Source organism: Typopeltis vanoorti, chromosome 3 (assembly GCF_054136105.1).
Source record: "Typopeltis vanoorti isolate ZY-2024b chromosome 3, IOZ_Tvanoo_1.0, whole genome shotgun sequence".
Lineage (NCBI taxonomy): Eukaryota > Metazoa > Arthropoda > Arachnida > Uropygi > Thelyphonidae > Typopeltis > Typopeltis vanoorti.
Window position 1 is genome coordinate 87,253,836 of NC_143551.1, and position 23,400 is coordinate 87,277,235.

Genomic DNA, 23,400 nt, shown 5'->3' on the forward strand with positions numbered 1-23,400 from the left:
CTCCTAGTCTGACCATAATATGATAATTTGCAAAGAACAAGGAACCTTGTAAACACCTGGAATAGAGAGGGGAAGAAGCAGATCCTTATGAGAGTGAAGGGAAGCCAACTTCAAATGAGGTTTGAAAGCAGTGTAGAGATTATATTTCTTCAAAGTTCTAGCTATTTTTTCTGAAGTGCTCCAGATATAGGGAATAGTAATGGCATTACTATAGTCTTTATGTTGAGAAGGATGTGAGGAGGTGGAAGGGACAGATAATTTGTAGAATTTTTTGGGATTGTAACCATTAGACAGGAATGTCTGGTGAATAAAGGCAAGTTCCTCTATAAGGGAAGCTTGACTGGAACAGAGGTTGGAGACTCTCTTGACAAGAGAGTTTCATGGTCCCATATTATTCAGAAGGGGGGGGGGATTGTGAGAAAGTTTATGTATGTATCTACTTATGTGGGTGAGTTTTACGTAAACTGAAAAAGAAAAGATACCATTGGGTAGACATGTGATTAGAGTATCTAAAAAAAGCAAGCTGTTTTTTTTCTTTTTTCTTTTTTAATTGTGAACTGGATTCTGGGGTGTTGACTGTTTGAGGTGGAGGATGAAAGAGTAATGTGTTTGAGCCATGTTGCCAAATAGAGAACATATCATCAATATATCTCAATTAAATAGAAGGTTCAAGACTGGTAGTATCAAGAGCATTTTTTCAAAATGCTCCATATAGAAATTGGCCAGAGGAGGCAAGAGGGGAGAACCCAACTACCTTGGTTTTTTTGTGTGTGTTATTACAAATTTAACATTGCATTCCTGATGCTGTCTCTGTGATTGTGATGAAATATTGAAACTGATTAAGCCTGTTGTTTAATTATTTCTCTTTGTGCTGTAAGTTTTTCCATTAAAGTGCAACATGAAAGGAAGGTAGAAATCTTCCTGACAGGATGAAAGGATGTTACAGTATTAAGAGGTTTTAGAACTTAACTATCGTTCAGAAATCCCTTTGATATAAGGGCATGGAATCAGAGTGATATCTTCATTCAGATTTTTTTATTTTATTTTTAAATAATTGGAAGTTTTACTGACTATTTTGTTGTTCTATTATTGCTATAGTGGCACTTTTTGAAAATGATTCTTTAATTGTAATTTTATATTGCATTCCATTTTCAATGTACTGAGGATGCCTATGATACATAGGTGAAAATTTTACAGCTAATAAATTAATTTCACTTAAGTTTCTGCTATTACCAATAACCCATCCCAGCTTCACATTATCTGCAAGGAATTGAATATCTCTTCAATCCAGTATCATTGATATGAAGGTTAAACAGGTAGGTCTCACTTCTTAGTCTTGTGGAACTCCACTTGTGACCTCTTCATTGTTACCACTCTCTCGTACATAACTCTTTGGTATCACATTTATCAGACAGCCAATCTCCAATTCACTAACCTGATATTGAAACCTCATATGCTGTAACTTATATATCAGCTTATCATGTGGTACCCTGTCAAATGCCATTGTAAAATAAAAAAAAAATGGCACTATATGCCTATCCATCATCAGCTGCTTCATCATCATCATCATCAAATTCCTGCCATGTACCCTAAAGGTGTACAGGATATGATAGTACTACATGAAAAAAATTACATCATTATTAATTTCCTATCTACAATTTTCCTCCAAATCAGTCTGTTACTTGTCAACACTCCAATATTATCAGATCTTATATTTCTATCGTCTAAAGCACTTTGTACCGTATCAATCCACCTATATCTTGGTCTTCCTCTGGGTCGTTTTGCTGCCAACCTGGCAGAGAACACTTGTTTTGCTAATCTTTCCTCGCCCATTCTGTTTAAGTGACCATACCACCTGAGATTAGCTCTGCTAACGCATTCCTGGATGCTGACAATGTCAAGTTCTTTCCTAATATCCTCGTTTTCAATATGATACTGCCATTGATGCCACCTGTTCACGCCTATAATCTTTCTCAGGACTCTCATATCTGAAGTCTCTAGTCTTTGGTCAAGTGTTTTACTTCTGACCCAGCTCTCAGATCCATAAGTTAAAACTGGTTTGAACACTGTCTTGTATACAGCTAATTTAGTGTTGCGACTAATTTCTCTCTTATTCCATATGAATTTATTCAATTGACTTCCCACCATACCAGCTTTGCTGATTCTGTTGTCTATTTCTATATTTAATTTACCATCTTCAGTAAAAATCGTGCCTAAATAGCTGAAATGTTTTACTTGTTCCACAGGTTCTCCATTCACAACACAGTTGACATTTTCAATGATTCTGCCTATTTTCATTGTCTTTGTCTTTTTATTGCTGACCTTCATACCATATCTATTACAAGAGCTATTCAATTTAGTCAGAGAATCTTGCAGACTTGTAGCGGATTTATTTAGAAGTATAACATCATCCGCATAGAGCAAAGAGCTGACATTAACATCTCCAATTTTGATATCATGTTTAATACCACTTTCCTTCATAATGTGATCCATATAGATAATGAATAACAGAGGGGATAATGTACATCCTTGTCTCACACCAGGTTTAACATTAAACCATCTTCCTGTACTTCCTTCAATTCTAACTGCTGACTTACAACTCAAATAAAGACTAAGTATTGCTTGATATAATGTCCCATTGACACCATATAACTGCAGCGTATTGAATAGCTTCTCTCTTGGCACCTTGTCATATGCCTTTTCCAAATCGACAAAACTTAAATACAGATCTTTGTTATATTCCCATTCTTTCTCGACTATTTGTCGTAAAGTGAAGATCTGATCCTGACAGCCTCTATTTGGCCTGAATCCAGCTTGTTCTTCACCAAGCTTTTCTTCCACAATTCTTCTCAACCGTTTCTCAAGTATACTTGCATAGATCTTGCCAGGAACACTCAGTAGGGAAATACCTCTGTAATTCTCACATGCAGTTTTATTTCCCTTTTTATATATGGGTACTATGAGAGCTCTACTCCAATCATCGGGAATTCGTCCCTCTGTCCAGGCTTTCTGACCTATGCAGTGCAGCCACTGTAAGATTCTTATACCACCATACTTCAGCATTTCTGGTCGAATATCATCTACTCCTGCTGCCTTTCCACATTTCAAGCCTTTGATGGCTTTTTCTACTTCAAGTATGGATATGTATTCCCGACTGCATGCCTGGTCAGTGTTTTTTACCACTGTGCTGTCATCACTGCTTGTTTCATTTAGCAGTTTTTCAAAGTAATTACTCCATACTTCAAGGATATCTTTTTCTCCCGTTTTCATGTCACCTTTATCATCTCTAATTCCTTTTATAGCACTCTTTCCTCCATTCTTAAGCTTCTTCAACAACCTCAGAATATTTTGCCACCTTCTTGATATTTATTTTCTATATTCTTGCCAAAGTCCTCCCATGACTTTTGTTTAGCTAGTTTTACGCAGTGTTTAGCATTCTTGCATTTGTCTCTATATTCTCTAAGAGCACAAGCTGACATATTTGACAGGAACTTTTGGTATGCTTTCTTCTTTTCCTTCACTGCCTCTTTAACCTAGTGTGTCCACCAGGGAGTTCTGATTTTTTTATCCTTACAAACAACCTCACCACATGCCTCTCTGGCAGAATCAATCAATGTTTTCTTCAGAGTTTGCCAATGAATCTCCAAGGTTTGATTCCTGTTCTCAAACTCTTTCATTTTTCCTTCAATAATCTTTGTGTATTTTAGTCTACAGCGCACATCTGAGAGCTGCTCAACTTTTATTTGCTTTAAAACTTTCTTACATGTTATTCTTTTCGATATGAAATTCAATTTTATCCTGCCCAAGACTAAATAGTGATCTCTTCCAATTTCAAATCCTCTGTACACTCTGGTGTCCTGCACCAGGGAGAAAACATCACTATCAACAATAACATAGTCAATGAGAATTTTCTTATTCCTAGCCTCTTCTCTCCATGTGAATTTGTGCACATTTTTATGTTGGAACATGGTGTTAGTAATAACCAGTCCATGTCCTGAGCAGAAATCCAACAGATATTTGCCATTATTATTAGCTTTGCTCTTTTCTCCAAATTTTCCCAAAATATTTTTGTATGTCTCACAATCATTTCCTACTCTGCTATTTAGATCCCCAACAAGGACCAACTTTTCATTTTTCATTGTGTCAGTTGCTTTTTCTAAAGCATCAAAAAATTCCTCCACTTCTACCTTAGTAGAACCTTCTGTGGGACCATAGGCACAAATAAGTCTCATTGTCCAGTTCCCCATTCTCATATTTGCCCACATTACTCTACTTGAGACTGACTGCCATTCAAGAAGATTAGCCTCGTATTTTGTGTTGAATACTATGGCTACTCCTTCTTTTCCTTGATTGTCATTGCCTGAATATAACATTTTGTATTTATTGCTCAGAAAGATCTCACCAGTTTTGGTCTTTTTTGTTTCAGTCACTCTTATTATGTCGATCTGGTACTTATCTAATTCCTCAGCTAGCTCCATTCAGGCTTCTTACGTTGATAGTACCGATCTTTAACTCTGGTGATGTTGAGTTGGGGTTTATTTTCAGATTTGTTCCAGTAGCTGACTTTTCGCTGTTCGCCCTGGTTCCCTGGCGAAAACAACGGGGGCCTTGTTTAACCGGGCAACGCCCCAGCCGGCATGAAATTTTGTCATGTTGTACCATCATTCTATATTTTGGTTTAACCAATAAGAATACAATTTGGTCGGCTAAATCCCAAATTGCCAGCCCATCCTCGTCCATTCAGTATCCAAGTAGATACCCAACAGGGTGCACCACGAGAAGGTGAGGATTGGACATTAGGTCAGAAGCCCTGGTCGGTTCTCCACATTCCTTTAAAGGCTATGTGGAGGTCTCCTCTCAGTTATACAGCTTTGACCCTTAAGCACCCCCATCAGCTGCTTTTGTTACTTTATTATAAAAGGCACTCCAATTACTAAAACAAGAGTGCTCCTTCACTAATCAATGTAACATTATCCTCATCTGCCTAGTGATGTATACAATCTTTCACTAATTTCTTTATAATCTTAACAACAGAAGAAATACAAACTGGCTGTTGCATAAATGTGGTGGTAGAATAGACGTGTCAAACTTCCATTCTACCACCACCTTTATGCATTGCCAGTTTGTGATAGCTCTCTTCTCATTTTCTAGTTTTGTCTTCTTTACTATGCCAGTTATGTCGCTGGTCTGAGTCATTACTCATGCAACCGCTCTCCACCATTCTTCTTATATTTTTTCCATAACCTCTTTCATCTGCAGTTCCCATTTGATTTTTTTAGTCATCCACTTCATACTAAATTGTGTTCTTTTTCACTTGAGATACACAGCTGTCATTGCTGCTGATAAATATTTCTTTACTAGTTCCTGTGCATAGGTGATATCTCTCCCTTCCAATTCTTCCATTCATGGAACTGCTCCAAGCTGATTTCCAAGATTATCACAGTAGAATCCACGTATTGTCATCGCAGATAATATTATCAATCTGCTATTGCTATCAAAATCGGTCAGTCCCAAAACACACCATTTAAAATGAATTAAAAATAATCCATCTGTTATAATCAAAGTTTCGGTTATTGTTATCAAAATCCTCAAATGTTTAGCCTTTTGCATCTCAGAATTCTAAGAAATAAAGGTTAATCAGGGGAAAATTTGACAAAGAACATTTGTCGAAATCTGACTTTTTGTTAATCTTCCTTTAATCTTATTCTTCTGTAAATCTTATATCTTTCAAGCAAATGCAGGTGGGTAATCTTAATCTGTTTTTAATCTTCCGTAAATCTTAAATCTTCCAGGCAAATGCAGTGGGTTATAAATGCAATGTAATTGTGATTTTTCGAGTTTATTTTCGTGTTCTCTTTCAGTAATGAATTTGACTTTAAATGCTTGTTAAAACAGCCCTTATAGCTGAAGCAAGTTAAAACGTAAAGATTTATCTTTTCAAGAAAAGTAAAGAATATTGGAGTGCTATGATAAGTTGCACAAAATGAGTCGGCGTAGTGCGGCTGTACATTTAAAAATTTCACAACCCCTCTTGTGTAAGATCTTCAAAAACAGATCAGATATTGAAACTTCAGCTCTTACTAATGAGAACATGAATTGGAAGAGAGCCTGATCTGGTAAGCATACTCAAGTTGAATCAGCATTAAAAATTTGGTTTAGTAATATTCGTGAAAAGAATACTTCAATTAATGGGGATTTGATGCATCAAAAAGCAGAAGAACTTGCAAAAAAGTAATGGGCAAAGAAAATTTCACCACAACTGATGGAGGGTTTAACAGGTGGAAAAAGTGAGAGAATATTGTGTACAGGCGTATTCATGGTGAAGAAATAAGTGCTGATTTTTTATCAGCTGATGTGTGGATTAAGACCGAGTGGCCAACAATTATTGCTGAATATTCTCCCGAGGATATTTGCAATACAGATGAAACAGGACTCTATTTTTGTGTAATGCCTGAGCATACTTATTTGTTTAAAAATGAAAGTACTAAAGGATTTAAATCTTCAAAAAGGGCGACTGACAGTTTCTTTGTTGTGCTAATATGAAAGGGGAGAAACGAGAGCTCCTAGTGATTGGAAAAAGTAAAAATCCTCGGTGTTTTTAAAGGTGTCAAAAGTTTGCCTGTTGAATACTGTTCTAATGCAAATGCTTGGATGACTAATGAAATTTTTAAAACAATTGGTTAGTAAGTGGAATCTTAAAGCGAAAAATTGTCTTGTTAGTAGACAACTGCACTACACACACAAACAATTTATCTTTAAAGAACATCAAAATAATTTTCTTGCCTGAAAACACTACATCGTTAATTCAACCATGTGACCAAGGCATCATACGAGCTTTTAAAGCTCATTTTCTCAGGGAAGTTCGTGCGAGAATTATAACTGAACTTGATTATCTAAAAGACCAATCTGATGCAAATGCAATTGCAGAAAAAGATTTCGCTTCTTGATGCGTTGCATTTGGTAGCAATGTCATTGCAGCAAGTCTCAGAGAAGACTATTGAAAACTGCTTCCAAAAAGGTGGATTTTTTAAGACAAACTCTGAAACTCCTTCCGAAGAATTTGAATATCTTCTAAATGAAATTTCTGATGAAACCTCAGATGGTATGTCAAAAGAAGAATTTGAAAATTGGTTTGATATTGATAACAACATTGAAGTGGTGGCTACAATGATAATGTCGGAACTATGTCAAGCTGCTTCCAATGAGAACTTTAAACTAATAGAAGAAAGTGAACCTAATACAAGTATAGAAGAACAAATTTTAGAAGCGCCTTCAACCAATGTCCAGATGCAAGAAACTCTACGAATACTTCTTCACAGTTTGCAACATAGAGCGGCAAACTTCGAAAGGCATTATGAGTATGAGCAATTTATTCAAGAACTACTATATTCAAAGACATGACAGACAACACTAGATAAGTTTTTAAAATAAATTTTATGTTGTTGCTTATTAAAAAGTTGTTTATAACAATAAATTAAATAATGTTCTTAACAATAAATTGAAATAAACGATGCAATTTTTTATATCCTTTGCTTAATGGTATCAGCCGGTTATTGTTATTGAAAAGCGACTGTCCCAAAGTGATCGCAATAAGCAGGATCTACTGTATAATCACCTGTCTTATCATTTCACATAAATTCCTTTCTCCTTTATGCATCTGCATATCTCTTCATTCTCCAGTTCAAGATTACATGTTCACTCTCTCTCTAGCTGTAGGCAAGGATGACATCTCAATTACAGTTGGATCCTCTGATGCTAGGACTGACCAAATTATGAATTTGGTCAATCCTAAGATATTTGTCTCCTAAGAATTCCAGAAATTCTATTCTCTTACCACTATATGCTGTTTGCCAAATGCAACTTTAGTTTGCATTTCATTTGGCAACTCCTTCCATTCCATTAAACATTCCATCTTGCCTGCCTCCACCTCACACTATATGCTCTCAAAACTATTAGTGCCATTTCCATCCAAATTCTTCACTCTGAGAAGATACAACTCATTGCTTATCATAAATAATACTCCACCATGTTCGCTCTTCCTATCCTGCCAAAATATGTTGTTTCCTTCTACATCTATTCCTGTCAGGATATCATTTTCTCTCAACCATGTTTGACTGATCCCAATAATCTTTTGAGAAGCTACAGCTATTGGTACCTTGTATAAAGAAACGCGTGCATTGTCATTATTTGTATGTCTATTGTTATTCTCTCCAAACCCCATTTGCCTTTGAAATATACTATACATTCTCCCAGGCAACTGTTTCTGCAAGAGGCCACTACTGCTATCCCCCCCCCCTCTCTCTGCGTGCACCTGTTCATGGTGAGGGGACCTCCCAGTACTGACACTTTTTGTCCTGTTTCTATGTTTTTTTTTTTTTTTTTTTATTTTTTTTACTATCCTGTCTTCTCGACCACCATTACTTGGATCTAATGCCTAGCTGCCATGTTTGCTGTGCAGTTCAACCCATGGACATTGGAAAAGGTGATCCTGATACTTTCACACTACTTTGGATGCTGCTTCGTAAGGTGGATAGTCCTGTATGGCCTTTCCAGGATCAGTTGGCTAGTGGGCTTTCTTGCAAGGGTCAAGAACGTTGCAGTAGGTCTCCTTCCCCATGGTCTGGGGACAGGGTTCAAGGCTTGCTGTAGTGCTCATATAACATCTGAGGTAGCCACGGCATTCCACTCTTGAGCACAGTTACTGCTGGCTGGAGAGTGGGTGGGGAGCTCTGGTTATTCTGGTGAATATGAATACTTTGGTGAATAATCTCTGGTGAATATGAATACTTTTTCATCCTCTTGTTTATGAGGGTCCTCAACAACTCCCAACCAAGTTCAGAAACTGTAAAATCAACAACAGAAAGCCAAAGAAACAAAACATCAGGAGCTGCAAGAGCTACACCAATGTTCTTAATTATACACTTGACAAGTGAATGTCCAATTAGAAAAATGTCACTGTTCTTCATTCAGAAGGATTTGAAAGGGTTGGTAGGATCTCCAAAATCTGTAAAGAAACTAAATTCAGGAGATATCCTTATTAAAGCAGCTATAGTAGCACAATCAGAAAAACTATTTCATACAACATCTTTTGGGGGAAATACCAATTACAGTTATTCCTACAAAACTTTAAACTCTTCTGGAGGTGTAATATCAGAGTGAGACCTTCTTGATATCTCTGATGATGAGATATGCTCTGAACTCAAGGAACAAGGTTGTGACAGCCATTAGAAGAATTCTGATATGTAGGGAAGGGATGGGCATCTGGTTCTGACCAGAAACATTGTCCTTACCTTCAACAAACCAAAACCACCATCTCTCAAGTGTTCAGCATGGCTCTATATCCCACACTCTTTATGGTGCTTTAAATGTCAGAAATATGGTCATTTTCAAACTGCCTGTTGTGACTCGATATGGCAGTAAAGAACATGAGAATAAAGACTGTAAGAGGAAAACACTAAAATGCTCTCTGAAGGAGATGACCTAGCATACACCAGAACATGCCAAACATGGAAAGATGAAAAGGAGATACAAAAATTAAAAACAGAGCAATGAATCACATATCAGGATACAAAGATGCAGTATACCACAAGAGTAGCAACATCTGCTTAACCCTATGCTGAGAAGGCAAATGTAAAGGGTCAGATGGGACATTGACATGCTAAAAAATCCTAGTTTTCCTGACAAGTTGTTGTGCAAGATTCTGGAAAAATGATTAACTCTCAATTTGATGGTTTCTGGAGAGAAACAACCTTTTTTTTCCAGAACACAATCTGGTGTCTGAAAAGATCATTCTACTGCTGATCATCTAGTCCGACTGGAGGTATCCATTAGAGATGCCTTTCTAAAATGCTACCATCTAGTATCGGTTTTCTTTGATATGGAAAAAGCATATGACATTCCTTGGAGATTTGGAATACTGAAAGACTTACGTAATTTTGCTCTTATAGGGAATCTCCCTCTTTTTATCAAGAACTTCTTATCTAACTAATTTTTCAAGTCTGAGTGAAAGCTGCTCTCTCCTGCCCTGGAGGAAGGAGTCCCACAAGATTCAGTTTTAAGTGTCATGCTTTTTGTAGTCAAGTTAACTCGATAACAGAACAACTTCTTCCAACAGTAACACCCTCTATATGCATGACTTCACCAACCTCTGCTATTCTTGTAATATGAGGATAATAGAAAGACAACTGCAGCAAGCAATTGACCATGTCATATTTTACTATTTTTTTTAACTTGTATACTGCTGTGATAATTTCCTGGCACAGTTTGACCACAGCCATCCTTGTACCATATAACACCAAACAAACAAACAAGCCACCCATGCTACCATCCGCCACACTCTCACTTGCCCAGAGAACAGCAATCTTTAGATGCTTACATCCTTGTTCAAATGCATCTCTTGCATGTAGTTCTCATTACGATGTAGATTGTTTATACGCATCTCTTCATGAATTTATTCCATTTATTCTTAAACATAAGAATGTCCATCAAATAAAAAACAAAAATGCGACATAAAAACTTTGTTTTTTATGTCGCATTTTTTAATATTTATTTAGTTAATTTATTTTTAACTTGATTTATGATGTGTGTGTTGATAGTAGAATTTGCTAAAGTGTTCTGTATTCGAGTAATGGAGTTACAGACTAAATACAGTGCAGATCTGGAATAGATATTTACACTGCTTGGAAAAAAGACATCCCCCCCCCCATGGGCAAGATGAATCATGCCATATAATGAGTCACGTGTTTGCAGCTAGTATAAAGAGGAATATGATGTTCTCAAGTTAGTGCAACTGTCTGTGTCTGGATGAAAGGGCTGTGAGAAGGAAACTGATTGAGTTTGAAAGAGGTATTGTGATAGGATGCCATGTTGTAGGCATCCTATCTGTTTGGCAAATTGTTGACAAATTGGGCCATCCCATGTCAACAATCAGTGATACTTCCTACTGAGATGGAAGTACAGGGCATGTACAGTGGGACATGGAAGTTTGGAAAGCAGTGTTATTGAGCAATGAATTATGCTACATCCTCTTCCAAGCAGATGCTCAGTGAAGTCTCTTACCAGAATGTGTAACCCCAACTATGAAATTCGGAGATGGCAGCATGGTATGGTCCTGTTTTTCCTGGTTTAGCCTTGGTCCTCTGTCTGTGGTGCCATCAACATTGAACTCTTAATCTTAATTCAGATACCTCTTAAAATATTCTGGACAGTGCAATGCTTACTACTTTGTGGCATTTCTATGGAACTGATTATTGTCTCTTTCGGCAAGACAAGGTATCGTGTCATAAGGCTACTGTAAGCGTGTGGTTTAATGGACATAAACGTCACCATACTTGACTAGCCTCCACAGATCCCTGATTTCAACCCTATTGAAAATCTGTGGAATGAACAGGTCAAGGGATGTCCACCTCACAAGAGTCCAGGACCTGATTACATGCCTGCAGGAAAAATGCGCCAAAATTCCCATTGATCGCTATCATACGTTTGTGGGATTGCTACATTCATCGCAGTGGAAGGAGGTCCTACATTGATTAAAGTTGATGCCATGGCTGTTTTTCCTCACACTATGGTGTCTTTTGACTTCTTTCCAAGCAGTGTATTATATGAACATGATTTCTTTATAAGTAGTAGATATATTTTGGTTGCAAAGTATCTCCTGTTATTTATTGGGAATGTGTTTGTGAATGGTTAGAGAAAATTTGTCATTTGTTCATGGATTAATAAAATATTATGTAAGAATAGAGACTGCTTAAAAGTTGATGACAGGTAACTGAGAGAAAACCTCCAAATAGCCTACAGAAATCAGAAAAATAGCTGTATTTTCTGACTCACCATCCAGTTCTCACCCTTTTCTATGTTGCATCTCATTATTTGGCATCACTCGTGTGCTGGACATACAAGGATGGGCTGGAAAATTTGGAACTTAGTAAATGAAAGTGTATTCTGATTTAGTAATTTAGTCATATAGTAATTTAATCAAATTGCGTTCTCTATTAAATGAAAGTACACTTACATTATGGTGGTAATAAAATGATTAGATATCATTATGAGAACATTGCTTAGTTATGTGAGGTATTAGAATTTGTCACCTTGGAAATTCCTGGTGTTAGGAATCCCAGATATATTATTAGTTTTCATTATCCTTTTAATGAATGATATTAAAACTACAACCCCACTCCTTTACTTGGACAAAGGAGTGGGGTTGTAGTTTTAATCTCAATAAGTGTAAAGTGATGCATTTTGGAGTGCAGAGATATAAGACTGTGTACTATATCAGTGGTGTCCGCACAGTTAGCCTCGTGCAGTGGTCGCCAAAGTGATCGATATCGACCCCTGGGGGGGTCAATAGAAAAATATAAGACATCATTGTATGGGTAATATTTAAGGTTAAGTCACGAAGCACACCCTTCACATTGACAATGTTAGTAAATTGTATACTAAGTTAATAAAAGTCTTATTTTCATATATATATATATATATATATATATAAGGAAGATTGTATTATTGTTATTTTGTTATCTAAATTAAATTTTATATTTCCCTCCTATCAAATATGTAATGTTAAGAAGGACATCAAAAACAAAAACGTATCCCTTTGACATTAAGCCAATATAATAATATATACTATATTATACATACAATGAACACTCTAACTATAAAATAAAAAAATCTAAAAACTCACATAAGCGTCTTTTTTGCTTGTCCTATTATAATTACGTAATAGTAAAATAGAGGGGGATCAATAAAAAGTGAAGAAACTCTTAAAGGGGTCGACGGTCAAAGAAGTTTGGCAACCCCTGGCCTGGCCTAGTGGCTTTTGCACTTCACAACCATATGCCTGGGGAAGGAATGTCCTAGTAGGTTCGATTCCTGTCGACAACGTGAGGAGCTTAAGGATCTTCCTCAGCCATAGCCAAGTTAGCCGGTCTTGGGCGTGGGCAGCAGGGTTTTTTCTGCCAGTTTATCTGGGGTTTTTCCATCCTGCAAGCAGGCAAACCGGCCCCTTGAACACATAGATACAGTCATGAATACTTAGAGGCATAGGGCTAACCATCTTATCCTCGTATTTCGGTTACAAAATCCAAGCATGCTTGGAAGGTTGTGGGCACTTAAAGGTCTGTTAAAGCCATGGGATGGATGGACTATATCAATGGTGCCATACTGCAGAAAGTGGATGAGATCAGAGATTTGGGAGTGATGGTTGACAGTAGACTGAAGTGTAGAGAGCATATCGCTAGCGTTGCAAAGACTGCACATCACAGTGCTGTTATGATAAGAAATACTTTAACATGTAGGAATAAGGAAGTGATTATGCCACTGTATAAGCCACTGGTCAGACCACACTTGGGCTATTGTACTCAAATCTGGTCACCTGGTTTTTCAATGTGATGTGGAGACATTGGAGAGGGACAAGAAGTGAGTGACTAAGACAATTTTGGACTTTGGAATGTTGGCTATGAAGAGATGTTGAACAATATGGATTACAGAGTTTGGTGGATAGAAGGAGAAGAGGTGATATGATAGAGACAGTTAAGTTAGTGAGACGATTTTATCAGATTAATCCAGGGAATTATAAAAATAGTAGAAGGTGAAAAAGGAAGAACCAGAGGTCATTCCCGGAAGTTACATAAAAGTGTGGTGAATAGGGGTGTGAGGAGTATATCTTTTACATGGAGAATTGTCAGTGAATGGAACACATGACCAGAAAGTGTTGTTAATGCAAGGAGTATTAAATATTTTAAGATTCTATTATGATAAATATATGTTATCTGTTGAATGAACCTTCCACAACGAGTCTGCCAACTCCATGGAGGGTGTAATAATAATAATAATAAAAAAATAATAATAATGCATTAGGCTCAGTGGCCTTTGCCACTGTCCTATGCAAACAAGTAGTTTGCATAGGGCAGTTAATCCTATCCACTATGTTTGTCAGTTATATGTATTTTCTGGCTAGTTTGTTTGTCTTGTCTTTCCAGAAGGGAGAACAACTGACACCTCTGTGTCAGTTGTTCTGTTTTCTCACTTTCTTTTTGATAAGCCTTTATAAACCTTCTTAACTTTCTATATGGGATTTAAATAAAATTTTTTCAAGTAGGAATTGATTCACAATCAATTTTGGCTTTCCAACTTCCCAAAAGTTTTCCCTTTGACATAATGATTTTTTTTACTCTGTATGACTAGGACTATGAATTGTCACTCACATGAACCACAATTAAGTGAGATCTTTCACATGATATCGTACACAATAATATTTAATATTTGGGGAATGTTTACTCTTTTAAAAGCGTTTTTAATCATTGATGTTCTATTCAGTTAAAATATGTAGCTTTCTGTTCAGATCTATTAAGTAAAAAAATTTGTTAATTATGAAATATGCTCTATCATTGTGGATTGGAAGGATACAAAATTTTCAGAAACCCAAATATACATTTGCAAAGATGCTTGGAATTTTTAAGAATGTTTCAAAGAATAAAACTATTGAATGTGACAAGAAATTATGAAATATATATATATATATATATAGTAGTAGTAGCAGAGGCTCTACCAAACGACCAACTTTCTGGCTGTACTAAATATGAAGATAAACTTATTGAATGGTAGCCATTTTCAAGTACAGTGATGTGGACAGATTTCGAAATGGGGAATAGGACAATGAGACTTATTTGTTCCTGTGGTCTTAAAAGTTCTACTATGAAAGAAATGGAGAAGTGTTTTGAGCCATTAGAGAAGACATCTGACAGAAAGAAAAAGCTGGGATTTTTTTGAGATCTAAACAGGAGAATAAGAAATGCATACCACACATAGAAATGTTTTGGGAACATTTAGAGAAAAGAGCAAAGCTAATAATAGTGGAAGTACCTGGTAAATTTCTGTTCAAGACCTGTATAGTCATTATTAAACATGAATAAAGACTTGAATATTCACACTGGTTTGGGACACAAGAGTATGCAGAGGATTTGAAATAGGGAATGATCTCACCTATTAGTTTTGAGAAGGATAAAAATTAATTTTATATTGAAAAGAAAATATGTAAAAACTTTTTAAAATAGAACCAAAGTTAAAATAACTATGTATTTTCCTGCACTATGAAAAGAACTTTATTGTTGTTTTCAAGCACAGTGCTGAAAACAGTAATGGTGGACTGGAGCTGTAATGCATTTCCAAGCAATTCAAAAGAACCAAAATTTAGACAGATGAAATATAGGATCCAATAAACTTCTGTTTTATTGTTCCTTTGTGCTGTATTCATTCCATTAAACCTAATAATGAGTTTAACCCACGTAAGGTTAAACGTAGGCAAAATAGTAAACTAAAGCTTGAGTAGCTTCCAGAGGTGAGGTGTAGATTCAAATATACAAATATTATTTTTAAAAAAATGAAAGAGTTTTAAAACAAGAATGTAGTCTTGAAACTCATACTCTGAAGAAAAAACATTGATTGATTTATCCAGAGAAGCATGTGGTAAGATCTGCAAGTGCAGAAAAATCAGAATTCTATGGTGAACTCAGGAAGTTAAAGAGATAGTCCTGAAAAAGAAGAAAGTATGAAGGCCTTAGTAAGTTAGTGTGCTCTGAGAGAATACAGAGAAAAATGTAAGAAAGAATAGCAATATCTAAAAGTAGATAAACAAATCATGGGAAGACTTTGGCAAGAATTTCGAAAATGAGTATCACAAAGGTGGAAAACTGTTCTGGAGGGTGTTAAAAAAATCTTAGAAATGGAAGAAGGAATACTGTAAAACAACCAAAGATGATAAAAGTGATATGAAAACTGAAGATAAAGATATCCTGGATGTCTTGACTAATTGCTTTGAAAGATTGCTAATGAAACAAGAAATGACAGAATAGTTTTAAAATATTCAGGAGGAATGGAGTCAGAATACATATCAATTGCTCAGGAGAAAAAAGCCATCAAACATCTGAAATTGGAAAAGCAGCATAATTCAGAAAGCTTGGTTAAAGAGTCAAAATCAGTAGAGCATTTCTGGTATCCATTTATAAACAAGAAATATGAGAATTAAGGAATTTTTTTACTGAGTGCTTAGATAGGATTAATGCAGGCACAATTTTTCTTTGCAATATAACAAAGCTCTGTATTTAAGCTTTGTTGATATGGCAGAGATATCACAAAGTGCCAAAAGAAAATCTATCTAAAACATTATAATTATATGGTGTAAATGGTACATTATATTGGACAGTAATCTATATTTGAGTTAGAGTAAGTCAGTAGTTAGAATTGAAAGAGGTAATTTCAGACCATCACAAGATGGTCTGATGTAAAATCAGGTGTCAGATAAGGATGCACTATCTCCACTGTTATTACTCATCTACATCAATTACATCATGAAGAAAAGTCGTATTAGATGATAAGAATTTAACTAAATTGAGGAACTTGTGGAATAAATTTGGCATGAAAATCAGCAATAAAAAGGCAAAGGCTGTTAAAACAGGCAGGAACATTGTAAACATTGTAACCCTGAATTAGAAACCTATGGAAGAAGTAAAACATTTTACCTATTTAGTCACAATTTTTAATGAAGATGGCAAATTAAATATGGAAATTGACAACAAAACAAGCAAGGCTAGTGTGATGACAGTCACCTGAATAAATTTATATAGAATTAAATTGAATTAGTCAAAACACTGAAGTAGCTGTATATATAAGATGGTGTTTAAACCAAATTTAATTTACGGATCTGAGAGCTGGGTTATGTATAAAACAGTTGATCAAAGACTGGATATTAGACCATGGATGTGCGAGTTCAGGGAAAAATTATGGGATCAAATAGATGGCATCATCATCTAAATCATATTAAAAATGAAGATACACTGTATTTAGGATGGAATCTTGAATGTTAACGTTCTTGTCAACATTCAAGAACGTGTGAGCAGAGGTGTGAAGTTGTTATAGTCGTTTAAACAGAATGAGACAGGAAAGGTTAACAAAATAGGTGTTTGATCTTAGTATTGTTAAAAAAACAAACTTAGAAGAGGACTGAATCTAGGTATATTAATTCATTTAGAGGTGCCTTAAAAGACCAAAATATAAGATATAACAATATTGAGTCCATAACAGTCTATAAGACCAATTTGAAGGCATATTGAAGGATAAGAAGTTATTACTAATGTAAACTTTCCTGTACTCCTCTTGAGGATGCATATTAGTAATTTCATGATAATTTATAAACATTATACTCTTTTACTTAAATATAAAGAGCCGATAGGCTTCACTTTGGCGATGTAGCATTATTTAAATTAAGGGGATATTAAATCCCACATTGTTTCAAAACCGAATAAGAAACTCAAAGATCGGAATCAAAGAGGTTCATGCCGAATATAGAAAACTATAAAAGTATCGGCGAATACTAGCATAAGCTAAAGCACTTAGTACAAACCAGGGCAACTCGTAGCAAAGGTGGATAAAGATCTGATCACTATTCTTAGTATTTCCCATAATGTAAAACACATCTCCTAGGAGATGTATGATGTTATACATTATGGTGAGAGGTCACTACCCAGACCAGTTTCGACCTTTGTTGAGCTCTCATCAGTGAGTAGGTAGACCAAATTAATACTAAGGGTATAGCGAAAAGAACTTATATACTTTGCTATACAAGTTGTCACAAAGGTGCACCCATTAAATTACTTAAATATAAAGAGCCAATAGGCTTCACTTCGGCGATGTAACATTATTTAAATTAAAGGGATATTAAATCCCACATTGTTTTAAAACCGAATAAGAAACTCAAAGATTGGAATCAAAGAGTTTCATGCCGAATATAGTAAACTATAAAAGTATCGGCGAATACTAGCATAAACTAAAGCACATAGTACAAACTAGGGCAACTCGTAGTAAAGGTGGGTAAAGCTCTGATCATTATTCTTAGCATTTCCCATAATGTAAAACACATCTCCTAGGAGATGCATGATGTTATACATTATGGTGGGAGGTCACTACCCAGACCGGTTTCGACCTTTATTGAGGTCTCATCAGTGAGTAGGTAGACCAAATTAATACTAAGGGTTTAGCCAGGGGTGTAGTCCTAAAAGAAATAGTGCCAGGGCCTCTACCTTGGAAACATAAATCCAGAGCATAAAGTGTGGCATTTATTATTATTATTATTATTATTATTATATTAATTTTAATTATATTATATTAATTATTATATTAATTATTATATTATTATATATTTCAATTTATATTATATAATATTATATATTAGATAATATAATAATAGTGGCAAGCTGCTATTTTTTGACTGAAAGCTAGAACTGCATTATAAGTCTTATTATTATAATTCTTATAATTTATTATAATGAATTTAAAAATTTTGATAGTTTTAAAAAAGTACCAGGGATGTAGCAACTACACCCTTGGGTATAGCGAAAAGAACTTATATGCTTTGCTATACGAGTTGTCAATACTAAGAATAGTGATCAGAGCTTTACCCACCTTTGCTACGAGTTGCCCTAGTTTGTACTATGTGCTTTAGCTTACGCTAATATTCGCTGATACTTTTATAGTTTTCTATATTTGGCATGAAACTCTTTGATTCCGATCTTCGAGTTTCTTATTCGGTTTTGAAACAATATGGGATTTAATATCCCCTTAATTTAAATAATTATACTCTTTTTTTATTATGTTTTTTTGACCCCCCCCAATTCACTACATTTTTATTTTAGACTTATTAGTCTGATTGAAATATGGAAAATTTCTTTATGATTTTTTTTTCTTTTTCCAAATATAGTATTATAGTCCCCTTACCTGATGGATTTGTAGGATATTTGTTGGCTGATGGACTTGTTCTCCCAGATAGGTGATTTTTTTATTTTATTTATTCAATAAACATTTCTCATTTAGTGTAGTTATGTTTTTGCTGAGTAACTTTCATATTTTTTAATATTGTTATTTTGAAATCTTTATTTAATAGTGAAGACCATAAACCACTTGTGTTTGCTGGCAGAAACGACAGTGATGATACTAGCAATGAGGTATTTTCTTCTTGTTCCTGAATTGAATGTAATAGTTAGTAGATTTTTAGAAACATCAATATATAATTAATTAAACTCTAAAATCCGATATATATTTAATGAAACTTTAAATCAGAATTGAATTATATGAACATTGCTTTACATTTTATTTAAAATGCCATTCTGAATTTATTAAGGTTCTCAAATTAGATAATATTAACTGCATGGTACATAAATTGTACATTCTAGTCTCTTTCTTCAAAATGTGTATAAGTGCCTGCTGAAAAATATTTCTCCAGTTGTTTTTTCTTCCCAACTAACTTCTAGTTGGAGGAAAACTTTATTGTACTTTGTTTTGATGTTAAGTTCTGTAGTTCTGCCTCTAGAGGTCTATGAAGTATGGCAGTGAAAATGGTGTAGAGAGAGATGATGATGATGTTAGGGCAAATAAGTGTTTAGTGATTGAATTTGGTTGCTGCAAATGCCTTGAGCCTGAAAGCAAACATAGTTTGTGGAACATTCCTTCACACCCTTTCACACGGGGGGGGGGGGATTTTTGGAAATAAAGAGCAATCCTGTATCAAGGCTATCAAATCAGGACTGTTTTTGAGTTAGCAGCAGCAATGAAACACCTCTAATCTGAAGACATAATGGCTGCATTTAGTTACCCAGAATTTTGGATACTGTAATTTTATGATTTAGCCTAACAGCCTAGGTTGACTGTCACTACAGGGCAATTGCTAAGACTCTAGTTCTTGTTAAGTCCCTTATAGTTTGAATTTTTCCACTATATACATTAATCCCTCACTATATACTGATTTTTTTATTTTTTTTTATTCATATGCTTATTTGTTGTCACCTTTAAAAAGTGTAAAATTATCATTTTAATATGCCATGATGTATTCTCCTGCCCACATACATGGTCAGGGCTCGAAAAATTTTACACTGGCTTACCAGGCAGGCAAGATATCTCACTCAGCATGTTATCCTGGCTGAACTCTACCATAGTTGCCTAATATATCATAGTCATGTGCTTTATTCCTGGATCGGGTCAATTTATGTTAATTACGTTTTGTTAATGCTATAGCTAATTTTAATCCTTATACTGGTATTGCAGCAAATATGTTAACTACTTATGTATCAGCATGTTTACCAGAACTGTGAAGAAAAAATTCTTGAATTTTATAAATGATATGACACCATTTATTATTATTTTTATGTATTAATAATATCATTTTTTACTGTGCTTTCACTTCTTATGTCTTGATTTGCTTTTATGGAAAAAAAAAACGAAACATTTCTTTTCTGCCATTATGAGCAAACATTGAAAATTTTCAGTATCATAAAAACTCTAAACAGAATGAAACCCTTAGATGTACACATATAACTACATTAGCGCAATTCTGATTGGCTCAGAAACATTGTTGGATGGATATGGCCAATGATGTCATATGACATGCCAGCTGCTCAGGAAATAATCTAAAAACAGTTAGAGTAGAATCAATGTAAAGACATATGTGGGGAAACTAAATACTTCTTTCTAAAGTTTCCAAATGTTGATATCTACTATTAATGGTCAAATTGTGCATATTCTATCACTGGTCTGCTGCATGTCTATTTTTGTAGGTTGCTGTGTCGTAATTAACTGGTTACCTTGCGGTACAACTGAGCACTCTATAAGATGAAATGGTATTTGTGTGTTTATCCCACCATTGATTGTATTATATTACAACAAAATCAGTGATAATTGACAAGACAGGCATTTATAATGACTAGAATTCCATAGTAAAGTAAACACACACACACAAAAAAAAAAGAAAACCCTATTTACAACATAAAACAGGAAACAGAATTGCATTAAACTAACAGTTCAACTTCTTTTTTTTTTACTTGCTAGCTAAAAATTCTTACTTATCATGGACAAGCAGATGAGTACATCTTTCCAGTTCTGTGCATAGGCTTGGGAAGGATCATGTAAGAGACAAAAAGAGTTAACTCTTGCTCGGTATGTGTTGTGCACTTGCCATAAGAGAGAGCATACATTTACCATGATGGAAATGCATGTTTATTTTTAGTTAGTTTAAAATTTGAATTTTCAACCCCCATGAAAATGACCTCATAATTACGGAATTGTTAGATCAAGATTGCATTATGAGATTTTCATATTCATCATATTCTATCTTTCTCCTTTCCCCTGAAAATACTCTTTCACCTTCCCAAAGAATTCACAGCCCACCCTTGAAACCCAGGTTTTAAATATACCTTTCACATACCTTTTTTTTTATCCGAAATTCTCCTACGTCTTTCTATCTCCACATTCACCCCCCCTTCCTCTCTGTCATACTTCAGCAGTGGTATATAAATGTTTATTGCTATATGCCTGATGCTGCTCCAAAAGAAGACAACTAAGAATATCTTACAAAGGTATGTTCAGAATTATTCCTTCCTTATATTCTTCATGTATTTATATATAAAAGCCAATCACATCATAAAAAGGGGGTATTCTTAAAGATAAAATAGACAAAATAGCCATAAAAATTAATCTTATTTCAATAATCTGATTGCCTGTTACAGTAAAGTAACAAGAGCTGTTGATGAGGGAAAGGTATATAGTGCCATTTTTTGGATTTTGAAGGCATTTAATAGGATGCCACATGATAAGTTGATATTTAATTTGCAATGCATGGATTTAGATATCAGGATAGTGAATCAGATTGGAAATTGGCTGTCTGATCAGAGAGTATTAATAGGGAAACACTGAGACTTTTTTTGTTTAACCTTTATGTCAATGATGTTGTCATTAGGTTGCAGGGAGATAGTCAGTTATTTGCAGTTGATGTGAGGCTTGGAAGAGTTATTAGTGATAGTGCCAATGCTATGGCTCTTTGGGATATTTCAAATAAGATAGTAGTAAATGAATGTGGATGTTGGTTTAATGTAGCTACATGTAAGGTCTAGAAATTTGGGATCCATTAGTGGAAGGTTGCATACACTATTGGTGGACCTATACTAGTAGAAGAGGCAAGGAATCTTGAGGTGATAATATAATTGATAGCCATTTGAAGTGTAGGGAACATATGGCAGGTAACCCAAAGAATTGATATAATATTAAGTACAATGACCAGCAGAGAAGAAAGAGTGGAGATTCCATTGTATAATTACATTGTATAACCCCTGATTAGACCACATCTGGATTACTGTGCTCAGATTTCATCACCAAGATTTGAAGGGGGGGGGGGGATGAAGTAATCTTGAAAAGTGTTAGAGGTGGATAGAAGAAATGATATCAGAGCAGTACAGTGTTGGTTATCAGGATAGCCTGAGGATATGCAAACTTATGAAGTTTAATGGATAGAAGAAGAAGGGATGATATGATTGAAACATTTAAACTTTTGAGAGACATTTACGTGATTGACACTGCAAAGGATTTTTATTATATATTAAAACAAGGAGAATTAACAAGGATAAGGTGCTATCCCTCTAAGTCACAAAAGATAGTGGTGTGTAAGAGGATTAGAGGTAGCTTTTCTTAGCATGGAGGGTTATTGGATCATGGAATGCATTGCCTAATGTGGTTGTGAACGTGCAAACAGTGAATGGGTTTAAGGAATGATATAATGGATTTTGTGTTGTCTAAGATGCATCTCTGCAGTAATTCTTGCAATTCCATGGATGTTCTGAATAATAATATGTATATTTTATTCTTTACCATCATTTTTAGTATTTTTTAATTAGTAGTTTATCATTGTTTTCTGTATATTCACAAAATTTTCCTTGAAAAGTAGCAAAAAAAAAAAAGGACAAAAAGAAAAGATCGAATTTCTAAAATTTTGGAATTTTTACATTTGAAATCATAGCAGTTTTTCTCAGAAGTCTTGACAGTTATGTGATATAGTTGAGAATATCTTTGAGGGTTCATTTTATTTTGTTTATGGAGTGTATTTATTTATTTGTTTATTATGGTTGATTTTTATACCAAATTCATTGCTGTTGCTATATTAATTTCTCTCTGACTAAAATAAAATTTTAGTTATTTATAGAGTGTATTAATTGTTAAAATATCTTGTGATTATTTGAAATTTCAAAATTTTAGGAAAAATTCTTTATTTTAATAATATACTGAATAAACTGTGAGTTTATATTTTCAGACAGACTGGAGTACTGCTGACACAGATGTTGCTGAGGTATTACAGCTGTTATTATTATCATTATGGTTATTTAAAATTTTGCTGATTAATGATACATTTAGATTATGTAAAGAACATAACATATACATTCAAGTTCTAAAGCCAGATTAAAACTTTCTTGAGAGCTTATGAGATACAAAATTTGGCATGGGAGGGAGCTGCCTTTGGCTTGCATTACTTAAAAAACATGCTCTTAGCCCATGAGTCCATATATTTGCCTTTTAGTGCAGCTAGATGTCATT

At 34.8% G+C, this 23,400-nt stretch overlaps 1 protein-coding gene across 4 annotated transcripts in view; it reads left to right on the forward strand.

Moving 5' to 3' along the window:
- The window catches only part of LOC150108354 (translation initiation factor eIF2 assembly protein-like), a 118,440-nt gene that overhangs the window by 22,114 nt on the left and 72,926 nt on the right, over positions 1 to 23,400 (forward strand). For all 4 annotated transcript variants that reach the window (XM_090415754.1, XM_090415755.1, XM_090415757.1 and 1 more), the window contains exons 3-5: positions 18,749 to 18,817; positions 18,932 to 18,992; positions 23,120 to 23,155. In XM_090415754.1, the coding sequence (XP_090271880.1) occupies positions 18,749 to 18,817; positions 18,932 to 18,992; positions 23,120 to 23,155 (166 nt within the window). The remainder of the gene's footprint in view (positions 1 to 18,748; positions 18,818 to 18,931; positions 18,993 to 23,119; positions 23,156 to 23,400) is intronic.